General features: G+C 30.2%; 2 protein-coding genes across 2 annotated transcripts; one reads left to right on the top strand and one right to left on the bottom strand.

Annotated features, from left to right (window-relative positions):
• Positions 1 to 3,796: 3,796 nt before the first annotated feature.
• LOC130969564 (fasciclin-like arabinogalactan protein 11) lies at positions 3,797 to 4,835 on the bottom strand. The gene has a single exon (XM_057895343.1). It carries the CDS (start codon positions 4,777 to 4,779, stop codon positions 3,847 to 3,849), a length of 933 nt encoding a protein of 310 aa, XP_057751326.1. The 5' UTR covers positions 4,780 to 4,835; the 3' UTR covers positions 3,797 to 3,846.
• Positions 4,836 to 8,283: 3,448 nt separating this feature from the next.
• Positions 8,284 to 10,732, top strand: LOC130967492 (ER lumen protein-retaining receptor A-like). The gene is made up of 6 exons (XM_057892373.1): positions 8,284 to 8,499; positions 8,627 to 8,892; positions 9,781 to 9,896; positions 10,177 to 10,250; positions 10,334 to 10,397; positions 10,483 to 10,732. Exons 1-6 carry the CDS (start codon positions 8,409 to 8,411, stop codon positions 10,517 to 10,519), a joined length of 648 nt encoding a protein of 215 aa, XP_057748356.1. The 5' UTR covers positions 8,284 to 8,408; the 3' UTR covers positions 10,520 to 10,732.
• Positions 10,733 to 18,831: the final 8,099 nt, after the last annotated feature.

The following is an 18,831-nucleotide window of genomic DNA, read 5'->3' as shown; positions in this document are numbered from 1 at the left end:
GTAGCACAAGGGTTCTCACAAAAACCTGGTATTAACTATGTGAAAACATATTCTCCTGTGGTGGATTCAATAACATTAAGATATCTTATTAGTCTGGTTGTGCATGAAAAGTTTGACATGCACCTAATGGATATTGTTACAACCTATTTATATGACTCAATTGATAAAGAAATTTAATAAAAGTCCCTGAATGACACAAAGTGCCTGAAGCATATAATAATTCTCTGAAGATTTGTTTAGTAAAACTTCAAAAATTCTTGTATGGATTAAAACAATCTGGATTTATATGGTATAAACATCTCAGTGAGTACTTATTGAAAGATGAATACAAAAATGATTGTATATTCCCATATGTGTTTATAAAAAAAATCAAAATCCAAATTTATTACTATTACAATATATATTAATAATTTAAATATCATTGGATCACTTGAAGAGATTCCAAAAATTATGAATTATTTAAAAAGAGAATTTGAAATGAAAGATTTTGGTAAAACAAAATTTTGTCTTGATTTACAAATTGAACACTTAAAAGATGGTATATTCATCTATCAGTTAACTTATACTGAAAAACTTTTGAAAAAATTTTACATGGACAAGATACACCCATTGAGTACACCAATAGTGGTGAGATTACTAGATGTGAATAAAGATCCATTTCGACCATGTGAAAATAATGAGGATCTCCTTGGTTCTGAAGTACCCTATCTTAGTGTTATTGGCGCATTAATGTATCTCGCTAGCAATACAAGACCATATATAACTTTTTCAGTAAACTTGTTATCGAGATTTAACTCATATCCAACTAGAAGACATTGGAATGGTGTCAAACATATATTAAGATATCTTTAAGGATCTGTTGATAAGGGTTTATTTTACTCCAACGAATCAACATTTTAATTAGTTGGATATGCATATGCAGGTTTTTTTCTGATCCGCATAAAGGCAGTCGACAGATCACAAACAGACTATCTATTCACATATGGAGACAAAATTATATTTTGGCGCTCAACAAAGTAAACTATAGCTGCAACATCCTTAAATCATGTAGAAATTTTAGCAATTCATGAAGCAATTTGAGAATGTATTTGGCTTAGGTCAATCACTCAACATGTCCAATATATGTGTGGCTTACCTAGAAAACTCTAACTCTAACCTTAACCCTAAATGCTAACCCTAACCCCAATAAAACCTATAAAATCCTAACATTAAAATTTAACCCTAACGCTAACCCTAACTCTGACTCTAACCCTAACCCTAACCCTTATCCTAAATGCTAACCCTAACCCTAACCCTAACCATAATACTAACCCTAACCCTAAACTCTAACGCTAACCCTAAATGCTAACTCTAACCCTAATCCTAACCTTAATCCTAACCCTAACCTTAACCTTATCCCTAACCATAATCCTAACCCTAACCCAAGTGTGAAAAAAATGCCAACAGTCATACACGAAGATAACTTTGCTTGCATACATTAACTAAAAGAAGGATAAATCAAAGGAGATAGAACAAAGCACATTTTACTAAAGCTACTCTTATACTTTCATGATCCTCAACAAAGTGGTGATATAGACGTTCAACAAATCTGTTCTAATGATAATTTAATAGATATGTTCACTAAAACACTACATACTTCAACATTTGAGAAGCTAGTATACAAAATAGGAATATGCCGACTAAGAGATATCAAGAGATGTAATTATCAGGGAGAGTAATACGGGCTTTACTATTTTTCTTAACCATGATTTTTATCCCACCTTGAGTTTTTTCTAATAAAGTTTTTAATGAGGCAACTACCTACTCTTTTTCTTTCACTATATTTTTTTTTTAGTAAAGTTTTTTAATGAGACACTAATCTACTATTACTACTAAAGACTTACAAGAGAAGTGTTATACATATATTTATTATGAATGTCCTAACGAGGTGTTAGGCCCTTGGCTAAGAGTTGGACCATTAGTTATAAATAGTCCCTCTTATATTCTCTAGTATACACAATTAATAATAAAATTACTTATCATTCTTGTTATTCTCTCTCCTTCTTCCCTTAAACCCTAATCCTTATTTTCATAACACTAAACTTGTTTCCAAAACTTATTTTCTAACTTATTATTTTTCATTGTTGTTGTACAAATCCTCAAAACCTTATTGTTGTCATTTATTAAAATAAATAAAAGCTCCAGTTTATGCATACATATGTGTTAACAATTTGTACTTAATTTATTTGTTAGATTATATTCATCTTTTATTTATATAAATATACAATAAATTTTTATAAAACAAATCTCTTTCACTTGTATGCAAAATTATTAACTACAAAGTTAAAGAATCTATTATCTTAATTAATCATATATTGATTATTATCATATGTATCTTACATAATAATAATATAAAAAAATGTGAATTATAAATGTATTTAATGGGATTGTTTAATTGTCAAGTGAAAATTTTATGGGATGAAAAATTTTACATGGTCAACAATTTTTTTATTTTATCCTATATTTAAATTAACACTAATATTTTAAAAAAATAAAAATATTAACCTTTGATATTATTTAAATATGAGTGTAAATTATTATTAACTAAGTACTAACAAAAAATAATAATATTTATCGATCATCTAAAATTATTTTATCAATATAATATACAAATTCTTTTTTATGAATGGCAAACCCTTATGGACATCCTAATATTCTTGCAGAATTTATAGCCGGGCAATTAAGGAATAGAGTTTCGTTTCGTAAAGCAATGAAAAAAGCTATTGAATTAACTCAACAGGCAGGGACAAAAGGAATTCAAGTACAAATTGCGGGACGTATCGACGGAAAAGAAATTGCACGTGTCGAGATTTCCGGAGACTGTTCCAGATAGAAATTTGAATATGGAGAATTTTTTGTGAAAATAGGGATGGGGCTAAATTTTTTTCGAGACAGACATGGAAATTCGAGTGAAAATTTCTTGTATCTTTGCTAATCTATGAATTATTAAATTTATTTAAATATTAAGACGGTGCCGTTTCACTCCCTAGTCACCCTAAAAGGTCTGAACTTGCAAATTTCAATCTAACTACACTCTTCGCCATTCTTGTTTAGTGCTCATCGTGTCATCATCTCTTGTTGTCTCATTGTCTTTAATCACAACATTTTTTTTTATTGCTGTATGACTATATTTTTGTATGTTGTAATAATATTTTTAAATATTTTTAAATTTTTTATTAGAATTTTTATATAAATGATCAATATAAAAAAATAAAAAATGAGATTTGCAAAAAATAAAGAACCACAAAGAATGAAGATAAAGGACAATATCTCTTACAATAGAAATTGAAATGAGAACAAAAACAAATCTAGAGGCAGAAAACGAAAAACAAAAAAGTATCTCCCACTTCCATTCCCGTCTTACTTCGTTGCCATTCCTACCTATATGTCCCAAAGTAAGGACATAGGTAACCTTTTTTAGTAATGACTTCTAGTCTGAACCTGAAGAATTATATAAACAATGCAGCTTTCGAATTTCGATATGTTTTAGCTGTAAATTTAGCAATATGAATAAATATGGGTATGTAATAAAATAAATAATCACGTTTTCTCTTATAAAGCTGGTTTCAAAACATACAAATTAAACAATAAAGTCAACAAGACAGCTGAGCGAAGATGAATATACCGGAGAATTTAAAAGGGAAATAATAGTATAATAATGAAGAAAAAAGGAACAAAAACGATGGATGAAGAAAATGGAAATAAAATACCACTCACCATGCATGCAGAGATACCCAACCCCCCCCCCCCCCCCCCTCTCCCACAAAAACAAAAAAACAAATAAAAAATCCTATACTCTGTTTGAGATTAAAACATGGTTGCACCCACCAAAGCCACTGCGACAGCAACATTCATCCACACTACCACCTTCACCGATTCTGCAGAAGAAGCATCTGTCGGCAGTGCCTTGTCGTCATCGGTGTCACCGGCGTCGCTACCACTATCGTCCGCAGCCGTCGTTGAATTTCCCTTTGCCGCCTTCGGCAATGCCTTGGCCGAAGCAAGACCCGGCGCCGGAGCCGGGGATTTTGCAGGAAGCACGAGGTCAAGTGGCAGAAGCACCTTGTCCACCTGGTATATGGCAAGCTTATTGTCTGAGTAAATGGTGCCAGTAATGCTGGCGTTGACGGCGCCGGTGGCCATGTTAACCTGGCTACCTCCATAGGTGGTAACATTAAGCTGAAGCCTCTGAGGGTCATCACCGGCTTGTGTCTGAACAGGGTTGGTGAGAGTATCGAAGTTGGAGATGGCGATGAAGGAAGAGAGTGAGTGGAACTGCAAGAGCTCAACCTTCTGGCGATCAGTGAGGGAGTTGAGGAAGCCTGGTTTGAGCTTGGAGAAGGCGGAGTCTTCAGGCGCGAAGAGGGTTAAGCCGCCGGAGGAAGTGGTGACGAGCTGTGAGTTTAGCTGGTTGATGAGCTGTGTTGTCTTGAGGAGGCGGATGAGGACGGAGAATCTCTTGGCTTTTTTGAGGATTTGAACGATGTCGATGGTGGGGCCCTTTGGGACCGTTACGGTGGGTGTGGGGGCCCCACTTGGCGTGGTTGGTACTAGGGGCACTGTGTTGAATCCCGGGGCGGGTGCTGTGGGCTGTGAGAGCGGCGGCGCTGGGGGTGCGGTTGTTGTTGTTGTTGTTGGGGGCTGAACTGGTGAGAGCTGTGCTGAAGTGATGGTGATGAGTGTTATTAGTATGAGTGATGAGGAAAAGAGTAATGATTGTAGCTGCATTCTTCTCATCATTTTTTTTGGTTATTGGAAATATTTGTTGGAATTAATGCAAATAATAACTTGCTTGCTTTGCTTGTAGCTGTGATGGAAGAAGGAGAATGGGATTGGATTTTATATCATTAGGGAGTGCTGGATCGGAAGAGACTGTATGATTAATTAGGATTTTTAGGTAGAAAGTTGTGCCAATAACATAATAAATCTGATTTCCTTTACATGTCAATCGAAATCATGGTTCATGGAATAGAGATAGTGCATCGATCGGATTTAATCTTATAATGGTATAAAATGGTTCCCTTGGATTTGGAAAGGGGACGAATGATCTGTATCTAGGTTTGGGATTTCCATCAAGTTAGATCCCAATTCAAAGGGGAAGCACTCTCATGTTTATGAAAACGATGGGGTTTCTAATCCGATCCGATCCTCTACCTCGCACCTTACACCTATCATCCTGTTTTCTACTTCTCTTCCAGATTAACGCAACATTGTATATGCATTTGCATTTTTTCAGTCCGTGTAAACTTTCAAAAAATGCCACTTTATGTGTTTGGTATTTTAAATTTTAGATTTTTATTTTAGACAATAAATTAATAAAATGTGATTTCTCATTATTAAATATTTTTTTAATTTTTTTTATAAAATAAATTGTGAGAGATCATATTTTATCATTTAAGATAAAATTTAAAATTTAAAAAATCCAAATTCTTTATACTATTATTCCAAAGATATTAATTAATTCATATATTACGATTGCTCTTTCTACACTCATGACAAAATTTGTTTAATATTATATTATGAAAAATGTTAAAAGATTATTTAAATTTAGTTTTGGTCATTAATTAGCTATCAATATTTAAAAATATGAAATAACATATATTATTGGATTATTAGACTAAAAAATTTGAATTAATAATTAAATAATTATAAAAAATAATAAATTCTAATAACACTTAATATTTTTCTTGTATTATTATGCTGTGTATTAAATTATTAAAATTGTTCATTTGTTATTTTTAAGTTCTAACCTAAACTTTATTTGAACATGAAAACTTTTTGGTGATTACCCATGAAATAATTTTACATGTAAAAATAATAATTAAAAAATATTAAATAATTTAATATATTTGACTAAACTATTTAATATATAATTTTGTCAGGTAATTATTTAGGGTACTTGTCGACTTATGAACCAACCTTTTAAATTTAGAAAAACTTTAAAATTTTAAAAAAGCGTGCTGTCGCGTTTTTTTTTTTTTTTTTTTCTGAAACGAAACATCCTAAATCTTAGAAAAGAAATATGGAATTAGGGTTGACAATATATATTCTACTCGTAGATATTTAATCTGGACTAATCTGTTTGGGTAAAATTGTCTACCCGACCCACTGCGAGTAGGATAAGATATGTGCGAGTTTGTCCGCAGGTAGAATAGAATTGGGTAGAGTTTGAATTTTTGGCTTCGATTTTGGTGAAATTGAACTTATGGCTCCAATAGGTAGACAACAGAAAATCTGAATAATGTGAACAATGGGTTAAAAATTTGGCCCAATAAAATAAAAAAAAACACTCCATCCGAATTACCCCACCAAAAAATATTGTTTAGTAATTAAAAAATTTTAACCATTTATTATACCCTAATTTACCAAAACACCAGCTTGTGCTCCAAACTCTCTGTCGTTGCCATCGTCGCTTGGTTGCTAATAACTCTTTGTCGTTGCCATCGTCGCTTGGTTGCTAATCAGCTCAGCCCCATCGTCGTTGGTTCGTCAACAAAAACCCTCATCGACACTTAAAGATAAAAATAATTATCCGTAAATTTAGTGAATTGAACATCCAACATATTTATTTAATTATATCTAACTAAATCAATTCCAATTAAATAACCATTAAAATAACCATCTAACATGTCATGGTTTCTTTTAAAGAAAATATAAAGAAATAAAATTTCACATGTGAGGTCAAGAGGCATGAGACTCATAAGATATTGGTATGAGCCACTTGGCAGGTTATGACGCTTAGAAATAAGCTCCACATTTGGTTCACATTTGGGCAACATGAACCCCGTAAGGAAGACGTTGTTGTTGCGTTGCCAGATGAACCGGCATCACAGAGGCAGAGCTGCGAATCGTGAGAAGAGACGTGGTACAGTGGTCAGGTGGCGCTGCTGCGAATTGCGAGGAAGAGGTTGCTGCGGTGGTCCGGCGGCGCAGCTACTAACGTGAGGGAGAGGGACTACGGTGGTTGTTTTTGCTGTTGCAAATTGCGGAATAGAAAAGGATTGCAATGGTTGGGCGATGCTACTACGAATCTCGACATGGGGTGGGGCTGCGGTATTTGGTGGTGGCTGCGGCGCGCGAGCATGAAGCCGCGTTGGTGGATGGCTTTCAGCAGCACTACACGTTGCGGTGGTTGAAATTACAGTGCCATTTTCGTCGCGACGTGAAATAGAAACACGATGTGACAGAAGAGATTAAGTTGCTTAACTCTAATAATTTAAATTCAAAAATTGATTATTCTAATAAATTAAAAATCTGATTTTAATAATTAATTTACGTTATTCAATATTTACCTTGTTTACCTGTACTTTCTCCTACACTTATTCGGGACAAATTCGTGGGAGATGCTTACTAGTTACTACATAAGTGGGTTGGTTAAATTCTCGGTGGACAGCAGGTATATACTTCAGACGAAGAAAAAAACAAGTAAAATGTTAAAAAAAATCAAGATGAATTATGGGGTGTTTTTAATGGTATAAAGATGGCCTGCGAGATTGGAGTGAGAAGGATCATAGTTGAGAACTTGATATAGACTCATACGAAGTTTTTTAAGAAATTAAGTAGCCACCGAGTTTCTCCCATGCACAATTCCCTGGTCAGAGACGTTATGGAGTTTAAACTTTTGAAGCAAGGCCTTGGGAAATTAAGATTCAGCAAGTTCAAAGGGAGAGTAATATGTGTGCGGATTGTTGGATTGTTGTGTTGGGCTTCGGCCCGGTTGGTTTACCTAAAAAAACTATTAAAAATTTTATTTTCCCCTTGGAAAGCAATCTTTCTCACCGGCGTTGGATTGGATGGAGAAGCAGGTTTGCGTGGCTCCAGTTTGATCGCCCTTCATCTATTTTCTTTATTCATGATGTTTTTGCCTTGGCCGTTTTATGCGTATGATCAGGTGAGGGAGTAGTTAGAGTGTTTTGAGAGGGAGGAAAGCTTGTTTAGTGTATCATTGTTATGTTTGTTCTTTGGGCTGGGTTCTCCTAGCCCATTTCCTGACAACAAAAATAATTATTGTTAATAAAAATATTTTTTTACTTTAATTAATACACTATGACTCTATTTAAAAAAAATTAAATTCTGTATAACTTTTATAACAATATTTTCAATTTATAACCTTTAACAGTCATCAAAGAAAAATTTATAATCTTAACACATACTTCTGTTAGCTAAATCCAAAAATAAATTGGGGGTAAATGTAATATAAAAGAATTTGGAAAAAGGACCTACAATTTTGAGTATTTAAAATTGTAGCGCAGCGTCGTTGGCACACGGGATCTTCCTTCCGCTCGTTCATTTTTCCATTGCTTTGTGTTTGTGCTGCGTTTCTCTCTGTCTCTCTGTCTAGGGCATTGGAGTGTTGAGAGCGCGTCAAGATGAATATCTTCAGGCTCGCCGGTGATATGACCCATCTTCTCAGCATTCTGGTCCTCCTCCTCAAGATCTACGCCACCAAATCATGCTCAGGTCTCTCCCTCTCTTCATTTCACTCGCATTCCTTCCTCAAACCGATAAAACACTAATTTTTGAGTTAGGTCATTTCGATTCCACTGATCTACTGATCCGAATTGGGGGCGGTTACGGTTTGTTTCAGGAATTTCTCGGAAGACGCAGGAGTTATATGCGATAGTGTTCCTGGCGAGGTATCTAGATCTGTTCACGGAGTTCATATCGTTGTACAACACGGTGATGAAGATAGTGTTCATTGTGAGCTCCTTGGCGATCGTCTATTGCATGCGCCTTCACCCACTCGTCAGGAGAACCTACGACAGGGAGCTCGACACTTTCCGCCACTATTTCCTCGTTGGTGCCAGCTTCTTCCTTGCCCTCATCTTGCACGAGAAGTTCACCTTGCAAGAGGTTCCTTCCTCTTCCCCTAATTCATTATTTCATCCTCTTTCTTCTTTCACATTTATTTGACTTCTCGAGGGTTTTTTTTGTTTAGTAATGTGCATTTCTCATCATAATATAACACTTGTTGCAGGATAATTTGTGCTTTTTAGGTTTTACGACTGTTAGATATTAAATTAGATGATTGATTGATTGGTTAATACGATTTTGCTGGTTCAATAGGATAATCAAGGTCCAACTCAGTTTTGCTTTCGCCATTGTAGATATGAGGATCTGAGATTATGCACTCTCCTGCTGTCTATTGCTTGAAACTCTTACATGTCTCCTTAGGCAATTTTGTTACTAAAAACAATTCTTTATAAATGGTTATTCAGATGTAGAGTTTTTCATTTCCCCTTTTGATGCTTTGTGTTGTGTGCATTTGTCGAAGCCTTCTTCATTTTTCAGGTTGAGCTGTGCTTATCTTTCGCGTGAAAAATATTATTTTTCTGTGCAGCGACTAACCTTGCATTTGTTGTGAACTAACTTAGACTATGAAAACGGATTAGTGGATGAAGGATTGTTATCTTTATATATCTATGACCCAACCTGAGGATTCCAATCAGCAAATTGCATCTTGAATTTTCCAGTGCATACCCTAGATTATAATTTTGCTTGAGACTATATATGCCATGATAGTTAGAATCTTCCCATGTTCAAGTACTTATTGAAAGCCTGCAGATTCTTTTCCCATATATTTGTGCATGCAAAAGCTGTAATAGATTATATTCATCTCAACATTTTGATACTTCATTGGAAAACTGTTTAGGCTTTGTCACATATGTTGAATTTTTTGTTGCATATCCCAGTGAGCAACATCATGAATATGGTTGTTTACTTAATGCGAATCTATTGCAGATCTTCTGGGCATTTTCAATATACTTGGAGGCAGTTGCAATACTACCCCAGTTGGTTTTGTTGCAACGAAGTGGAAATGTGGACAATTTGACAGGACAATATGTATTCTTTCTTGGGTATGTATGCTTCTGTTGATGTTAGTTTCCGCTCTAAGATTTGCCTTATGATTTGGTTGCTTATACTATGAGCATCCACCTTTATGTTTGAACAGTCACACATCAAAAGGGTTTAATTTCCACCACAATTGCTAAGAAATTAAGTCCCTGGAGTGATATAATTTTTATCTGAGCAATTAGCTCTAGAAGTTATCCAGATTTTTCAATTTGAACTTGTCTCAGACTATAGTTATTATTGAGGCTAACATAAAAGGAAATACTAACCATTTTTGGGATGCAGTGCATATCGTGCGTTTTACATTCTGAACTGGATATACCGCTATTTGACTGAGCCACGTTTCACCCGATGGATAGGTAATAAATGCTGAAAATTGGAACTACCTTTTAAACTGTGTTTCTACTCTAGTAATATTCTGACTTCTTTCTTGTTTATGCAGCTTGCGTCTCAGGTGTGGTTCAGACAGCTCTCTATGCTGATTTCTTTTACTATTACTTCATCAGGTAATGCTATTTACCCATTAAGTTAAATCATATTTCTGCCATGGCTGTACAAGAAGTAGGTAATATGAAGAATTTTGTTTTGCAGCTGGAAGAACAATTCAAAACTAAAGTTGCCTGCTTGAATTAACACTAGCTTGTTTTGGATTTTGGACCATTGTGAGATGAGTAACTGCTGGATTTTTACAGAGCCTGGTATGGATAATGTATGTTTAGAGAAAGACAAGATATAAGCAACTCCACCCCCCCCTATTCATGAGTGGGGTAAATGTATTTTTATTTCTGGCCAATGTACCCATCTCATAGCAATTCAAGATGACATGTTTTTGTTGATTTCACATATCCGCCGCTTATTATTGTATAGCTTCTAGTTAGAGGTTGGCTGATTTTTGTTGATTGATAAGAAATTATTCCTGGCTCAGGTATTACACTGTAAGAATTAGGAGAAAAGACATTTTATCATATTGAACAATAGAGCATCTGCACTTCACCCCTACAATTAAAAGTGCAAATTAACACACTGAATTTTTTGGGTTGCATTGCCAATTTAGTCAATTATTATACTCTGCTAAACTTGCAATTTGATCTCTGAGCTATTTCGAACGAGTGTTATGTTTATTTAGAATAAGTTGTTGATTTGCACTTCTTATAAATGTAGGGGCTAAAGTGTGAAGTCTTATAATTTACATAGTCAAATGGTTTTTTTTGGGTTTTTTATTTAAATAAAAATGCCTAATTTACCAATGTAACCCGTACTAAGAAGAATTATGAAATTATTTTGTTATAATTTCGTAGGCGGTACATGCGAAAAAGATTTGTATAATTTTTGCACTCTACCAACGAAAATGAAGAAAATTTCTTTTTTATTTTCGCATTCATAGCCTGAGAAAATAGAGCAAAATGTTTTCACTGATTTCTTTTAATAACTTGGGGTTTAGTGGTAATAAATACCGTCGGAGAGAAAGCCTAATTTATTGCCTAAAAATCAATGTGCTAAATTTTTTTCTTTTATGGACTAAAATGTATCGACGTCTTAGAAGGTATATGTAAAATCTAGCGCATAATAGTTTTGCAAATAAAATTCTATTACTTTGCTGCTGCTTGCAAATTTACATTGAAAGTCGATCCTTTTTTCATAACTGATGCGAATTTTACTCCACAATACTATTGGCAAATGCATTAAATTATACTAAATAATAAACTTACCTAAATGAGTGTCGATTTTACAAAAATTATCGGATTAAGTAAATAATAGTCAATTGATTAATCTAATCAAATAATAAAAATTAAATTTTTGAACAGTTTGATCATAAACAGCAATATATCAAAGCAAACCATGAGTATTGAAAGGTAATATAATTACAAGAGTTAAGGTTTTAAAGATGTTAAGACGTCCAAATCAATAATTTTCACTTTTTATATTGATTATGTAAAGATATTTCTATGACAAATCATTAGTAATTAAATCTCAATCCCTTATTAATTCAATTTCTCTTTAACCTAATTAATCATTAATTTCTTAGTCAATTACTTAAGAAAAGAGTGAAGCACATTCACTGATTTATAAGCCACATAATTCATAAGCCACACAATTCTTAAGAGTTGTGAGAATTGGTTTTCAAGTTTAATTCAATTAATCAACTTTTTTAAGAAGTTAAAAAAATTCAAGTTAGAGAAGAATTGTTTTCCAGCACATTCAAACCCTTTAGGATGAAGAACGAAAATCTTTTTCTTAAGAAGATATCAATGCGTTAATCAAAGGTAGAACAAGCTAAAATATTAATAAATGAAATCAATAGATCTCCTAACCTTATCCAAAGAGAATTATTGCTCATATTTTTTAGAGAAATCTTAGAATTATAAAAGATAAAAGTGCCGAAGAAGAGAAGAGAAGAACTCAAAACATTTCACTTCTCCGCTTAAATACTAACCCTAAAAGGAATTCAAATTTAAACTAAAACAGAATCACATTTAAAATAAAATAAAATCTAACTAATTATTTTCCTCCCGCCAAGCTTTCAATCTTTTCCTCTTACAAGTCCTTAATTAATGTTGTGATTGGTGGGTTTAAGTTGAGCCTTTGATTAACCGCACAAGTGATTAGAAATTGGAAGTTTTGGTGGTTAAGTTAAACTCTTGGAGTGGCAAACAATTTCACGTGGCACATGAGAGATTAACATCGCACATAGAAGCCCAAATCTTGATTCAATTCACTCTTGGCTTGATCACGTGGTACGTGGAGTATCTCTAGTTGAACGTGGTCTTGATTTACTTCAATTGTGGCCTCTGTTTACTCCCAGGCATTACACGTAGAAAAACTCACGTCCTACACAAACTAGATGTTGTGCATACGCATGCCTCATGCGTAAGTATGATAGCTCAAAATTCTCTTATTGTGCGTACAAATGAGTCATGCATACGCATGATGACAACGTCTTACGTTAAATTGGGGTCATGCGTATGCATAAATGAACATATTCTACCACTTGTGCGTATTATATGCACAGCTTTCATTTTAGCATTGCATGCCAATGCCCCAGGAGACTTAATTGGTTTGGCGTGGCACGCTGCTCTTTCTCGCGTTGCATGTAAAACTTGATTTTTAACACTTTGTGTCTCTTGAGCTTTCTATTTAATTCAGAGAACTTTCTATTTGCTTCAGTGCCATGTACTTCTTGTATTTGATGACTCTTATCTTCTATTTTTTCTTTGTTTTTTGTCAATTTCTTTTTAAATTTTGCTGTAATTAATTAATTTAACCAACTTAAAATAATGCTCAATTAACAATGAAATCATTACTAATCCAACAAGAATTCTTAGCAAAGTGAACAAAAATCATAAAGGAAAACAACAAAAATGCTCAACCTAAACGAACAAGTTGGCAGACCGAAGAAATGAGAAAAAAAAATCAAGTCCCTCATTCAACACGAACTCGAGACAGATCTCCACAATTGTCTGAACGCGCACTGATTTTATGACGACGCCCATGGCCAATGGACTGCATTATGCAAAAGAAAATATATGTAACATTGCATTTTATTCACTTATTATAACTTACCAAGATAAAATTATGTTATTTATTTTACATATAATATAAAAATAAATGAATATAATATTTATTTAATAGATTTTATTGTATAAAATTTGTTTGTTGCCATATTAATGATAAACAAAAAAATATTATTTTAAAAAAAAACTAATAATATATTTTTAATAATATTATTAATGTAAAATAATAAATTTTAAATATTCTTTTAAATAATATATTTTATTTAAAATAATATATTTATTCTAAATAATATATTTTAAATATAATAAAGTAACATATTTTAATAAAAAATTTGTTATTAAAAATTTTATATCAATATTTTTTATATAATTTTTTTTTATTAAACTTCTTTTCCTTTTACAAGAACAATTATAATATCGTGAGACAAAATAACAACTTTTGCTTTATTTTTTATTTGGTTCGAATTTGGTCAGCAATGAAATATGACATATATACACATATATAGATTATTTAACATAGTTTATTTTTGTCATATATATGAGTATATGAGTATATGAATGATAAATATATAAAATATTTAAAATATAAATTTTGTGAAACTATATTATGACAAAGAGACGTATTCTGTGAAGAAAAATAATACTAATTCTTCTATTTTTTTATTAGTGTTTTTAAAATAAATTAATTAAATATGTAACCCACTTAATTGGCATTATCTTTTGTATGCATGTACCTTTTTTAACAAAAATTATGAATAACATTAATGTAAATTCAAATGCTTTTGTGCATAACAAGTGCTTCTGCACTTGTAAAATAATATAATTTAAACAACAAATCTTTTATTAAAAAATATCTTTTATCAATTTATTTAATGTTTTAACTATTCAATTTGCTATTCATTTTTACGACTCATCAATAATTTTTCTTTTATCGAATTTCTGTAATTGAATATTTTAAATTCAACCATACTTTATCAAATATATAATAACTTCTTTATTAAACTAGTTGAACTCAACAATCTAATCCAATTTTAAAAATAAAGAATGAAAATTCAAAACGGTAAATAAAGTTTAATTAACATTATATTTTCTTAAAATAAATTACGACATGGATGCAACATAAATATTATAAATAAATAAAGCAATAATTTTTTTACTAAAATATTCATTAATAGAAACGAAAAGAGATGTCCACGTATATATAAGGCTATTAAGATCAAATATTTATTTTGTTTTAACTTTACAAAAATTTTACAAAATGATTCAACATGATCTAAACATAGGATAATTATAACTCAGCAATTTTTTTAAACAAAATAATTATATTAATTCCAGCATATAAAATTTTAACTTTTAAATGAAGTTCTAGAACTATTGTCATGGTCCTTTTGAGTTACTTATTATATTATTTAATTTTATGTTATTGATTGGTAACATCAAAGTTTTCAACGAACTTAACCTACAAAAATTAGTTTAGAGATGTTATTTTCTATATTCGATGTTTAATTTACAGAAAATCATATTTATATACGAAATATTTTTAAAATTTGTATGAAAATATAATTATTATTAATTAATTATGTATTTAAATTATTTTTTATTAACAAACTAAAAAAAACGTATTAATTCACTAACAAAACGTTAGTGTCAAAATAGTATTAATGCTAAAATACTCTTTTAGAATAAAAATTAAAATACTTTCTAGAATAAATATTTTTAACTATATTAAAAATTATAAATTAAACTTTAAATAAAAATTAAAATACCTTTTTAATTCATTTTTATAAGAACACAACAACTTCTGAATGTTACTAAAAGTACTAAAGTAATTTTATAACAACCAATTCATATTATTTAATTGTATTAGAAATAAAAAATTTAAAATAATTTTAAAATATTAAAATATTCTTATATTTAATTTTTAAGATATTAAAATAACTTTTTGAGATTAATCTTGAAAATAATAAAATACTCTTTTAAAATTAAGATTGTTAATTATGTTTAAAATTTTATATTATAATTTTAAAAGATTAAAATATCTCTTTAAAAAAAGATATTTAAATATTTTTGTTTGTCTCAATTTTTATATTTATTTTAAATAAAAAATATTAAGACATAACTCAATCTTATACACTAAATACAGATTTATATAGTCTGATTCGAATAGAATATTATTTTTTATTATTATTTCTTTTTTACTATACTTTTGTTTGGGATGATTTAAATTAAATTATAGAAAATTTGATTAATCTTGATTTGAATGACTGTATTTTTTTAATCCATACGACTCTGATTTTTGGTTAGGTTAGTTTGATGATTCTATATGAATTAACAGATTTTGATCCCTCTAATTCTATTCTTGATCTAATGTGCAAATAAAATATATTCATCTTTCAGTTTCTCTCAGTATTAAACCTATATTCCAGATGCATCTTAATAATTTTATTCATATTTGAGAAGATAGATTTAGCTTTGAATAAATAACTAATAAGCTAATATCACAAAATTTATCATCATCATCACCATATTATTGTATATTTTTTATTTGAGTATATGTTTTTTAATTAAATTTATATAACATAAAAATTTTTATTATTGTGTTTATGTTTAATGTTATAATTTTATTTCATACAAAATAAATTTATTAAATTTTAATATTATATAAATAATATATATTTAATATTATTTTTTTTAAGATTCTAATATTTTTTTTTCTAGGATTGAATGAGGCAAATGTCCCCACATACATATATATTTAATATTATTCTCTAAATACTTATCATTAATTCCTTGATATTAGTATGATAGGTTTGAGAATGTTTTCTTATGTTTACATTTAAAAATAGAAAATTTTATTACATTTTTTTTTTTTTGCTTCATGTGGTATATCAATTATGCATTATGCTTTTTTTTTTAAATAAAACCATGATGAGAGGCCTGACTAGTTCACCCTAATTCCATTAAGTAGTCCAACAAGACATAATTTTGTTACATTGTAAATATTTGACTAAGATTAACTAAGTTAGTTTTTTGAGGTGCATGCTATTTTATTATTTTTGAATACTTATTTTCTGTAAGAATTAAGTGTCGGTTCAGACTTTTAATCATAAAAAATATTTATATATCTTAATCAATTTATTCTCGTAAGTACTTCTTTGATATTTCTGATTCTTCTGGGTTTTTATATTTTGTCATAGTCTAAACAAATAAGTTGACAAAAAAAAAAAAAAACAAATTCCTCATTTAATATCATCCAAGACAGAACGACTATTAGATCAGTGAATTTGATAAAATTCTTCCAATCTTCCATTACTCCATTCTTGCCAATCTGACCTTTTTAAATATTTCCAATCTTTTCTAACTAGCAGCTCATCTTCAATGCAATGGTGCTCCTCCATTAGTGTTGCTTCTTCTCTTGTTCTGTTTATCTCTACTTCAATTTCTACTTCGATCTCTTCGTAGAAGATGGCATCCCATCTTTAAGGTATTGGCAATATTCTTCAAATAAGTTTGAAAAACTTCTTTTCATCTCGAGTTGCTAGTTGTGGATGTCCGAACTGATGAAATTCTGGCAATTGTATGAATGTGATTTTTCTAGATTTGGTGTATGAATTTTCAACTCATTTTTTATGTATTATTTATTTCAATTCCAAAGTCTAATTGCTTTGTTTATGGACAGATGCATTAATTTTAATATTCATATATTTTTTTATTTTGGATTTCAACCCTATATTTAAATCCACAAAAAATTTAAAATTTATAAAAAAAAATGGTTAACCTGGTTAATAAATTACCTTTTTAAATCTAAACTATTTAAATAAATATATTAAATAAAAAGTTGAGATTTAATGAATTAACAAAAAGGACAGCATTCTATACTTAGCAAATACAAACTAAACATATTTTTTGGTTAACTAAACATTTAATCTTAGTTAATTAATTAAATTAGTTTTATATGATAAAACTGATTATTAACTGATTATAAAATTTAAAAATCGATTTTTAACCAATTATAAAAATAAAAATCAATTTTAAAAAAATAACTGATTTTTAATAGAAAATTGGTTTTTAAAAAGATAAACCGGTTTTTAAAAAAATCGATTTTTGAATAAAAACCCGGTTTTTTAAAAAATTATTTTTTAAAAAATTAAATTTTTAATTTAAAAAATTAAAATTTAGTTTTAACTTTGGTTAACTAGTTAAAAATTATTTTTTTAATTTAATTTAGTTTAATCAATTTTAAAAAATATAAATATAATTTTAAAATTATTTTATTAAATTAATTAACTAAAATGTAGTTATAATTTTTTAACTCGTTAACTATAATTTAATTTTTTAATATACATCCCTGACAAAAAGCATTTAAGGATGAGCATAAAAAAAATATACATTAAATTTAATATATTAAAGATTAGACTAGCGAGATATTTTGACAGTTGCACTATTTTAGAGTTTTGGATTAACTGTTAAAGAAAATTCTAGTCGAAATAGTGACTATATTCGAAAAGGGAGTGAGTTTCTTTGGCATTTTTATTAAACTTAAATAACAAGAACCTTTTTCAATTAATCTTTTTTTTTTTTTAAAGAAAATCAAGAATTGGTAATATCCCCCATAACTGAAAAAGGAAAACTTGTCTGATACAAATATTGATATAAATAGAGGTTGATGAATATCAGTTGGAGACAAGTGAAGATACTGCTACACTGCAACACAACACTACCAAAAGGAAACAAAGCCTAAACCTCCTCAAAGCTTTTCAATTTCACTCAAGATCTTCCATTGCTGATCCTATCGTATGCTCCTTTCTCTGTGTTTTCTCTTTTCGGTTTTCACTTTTCTTTCTCATTAGGCATTACATTTTCTTTTCTTGTTCTGCAAGTTTCAATCCCATTTTTCTTGTTTCTTTGCTTCTATCATGTATTTGACCTTGCCATCTTCAGTTTGATTTGAATGTACACTACTTTTAACTGGTTTATCAAAGATTTGATTCAACGGAGGAAAAAAATTTGACTTTTGAAGATTTTCTTCCCTCTAAAGATTTCAGTGCTCTTAATGTTTTGGCTGAGAAATTTAGATAGCTGTGTGTTTGTATAGTGGCATGCATGATCTAATAACTATTTGCTGTTAATAGATTCGCACTCAATTATAAAGATTTGTTATCTTGCATTTCTTGTGGAAAATTAATTGTCCTTGTCCGATTTATTGAGCATATTCTGAATTGTTCTGTGTAATATTTATGTCTAAGTAAAGGGGCTCTGCTCTGATTAAAATGAGACTCAACTTATAGTTATTCATTACAAATGACAATAGCTCCAAGAAGGTTTTCATCTTCAATGATTCTTTCTTTTCAATTACCTGCATTTTTAATGATATATTTGAATGGTTTTTGCAGGGGGTTAAAGGCACAAATCAGTTTTTCTAGTCCAA

This window comes from Arachis stenosperma, chromosome 3 (assembly GCF_014773155.1).
Source record: "Arachis stenosperma cultivar V10309 chromosome 3, arast.V10309.gnm1.PFL2, whole genome shotgun sequence".
Classification (NCBI taxonomy): domain Eukaryota; kingdom Viridiplantae; phylum Streptophyta; class Magnoliopsida; order Fabales; family Fabaceae; genus Arachis; species Arachis stenosperma.
This window is presented reverse-complemented; position numbering and strand designations above follow the sequence as displayed.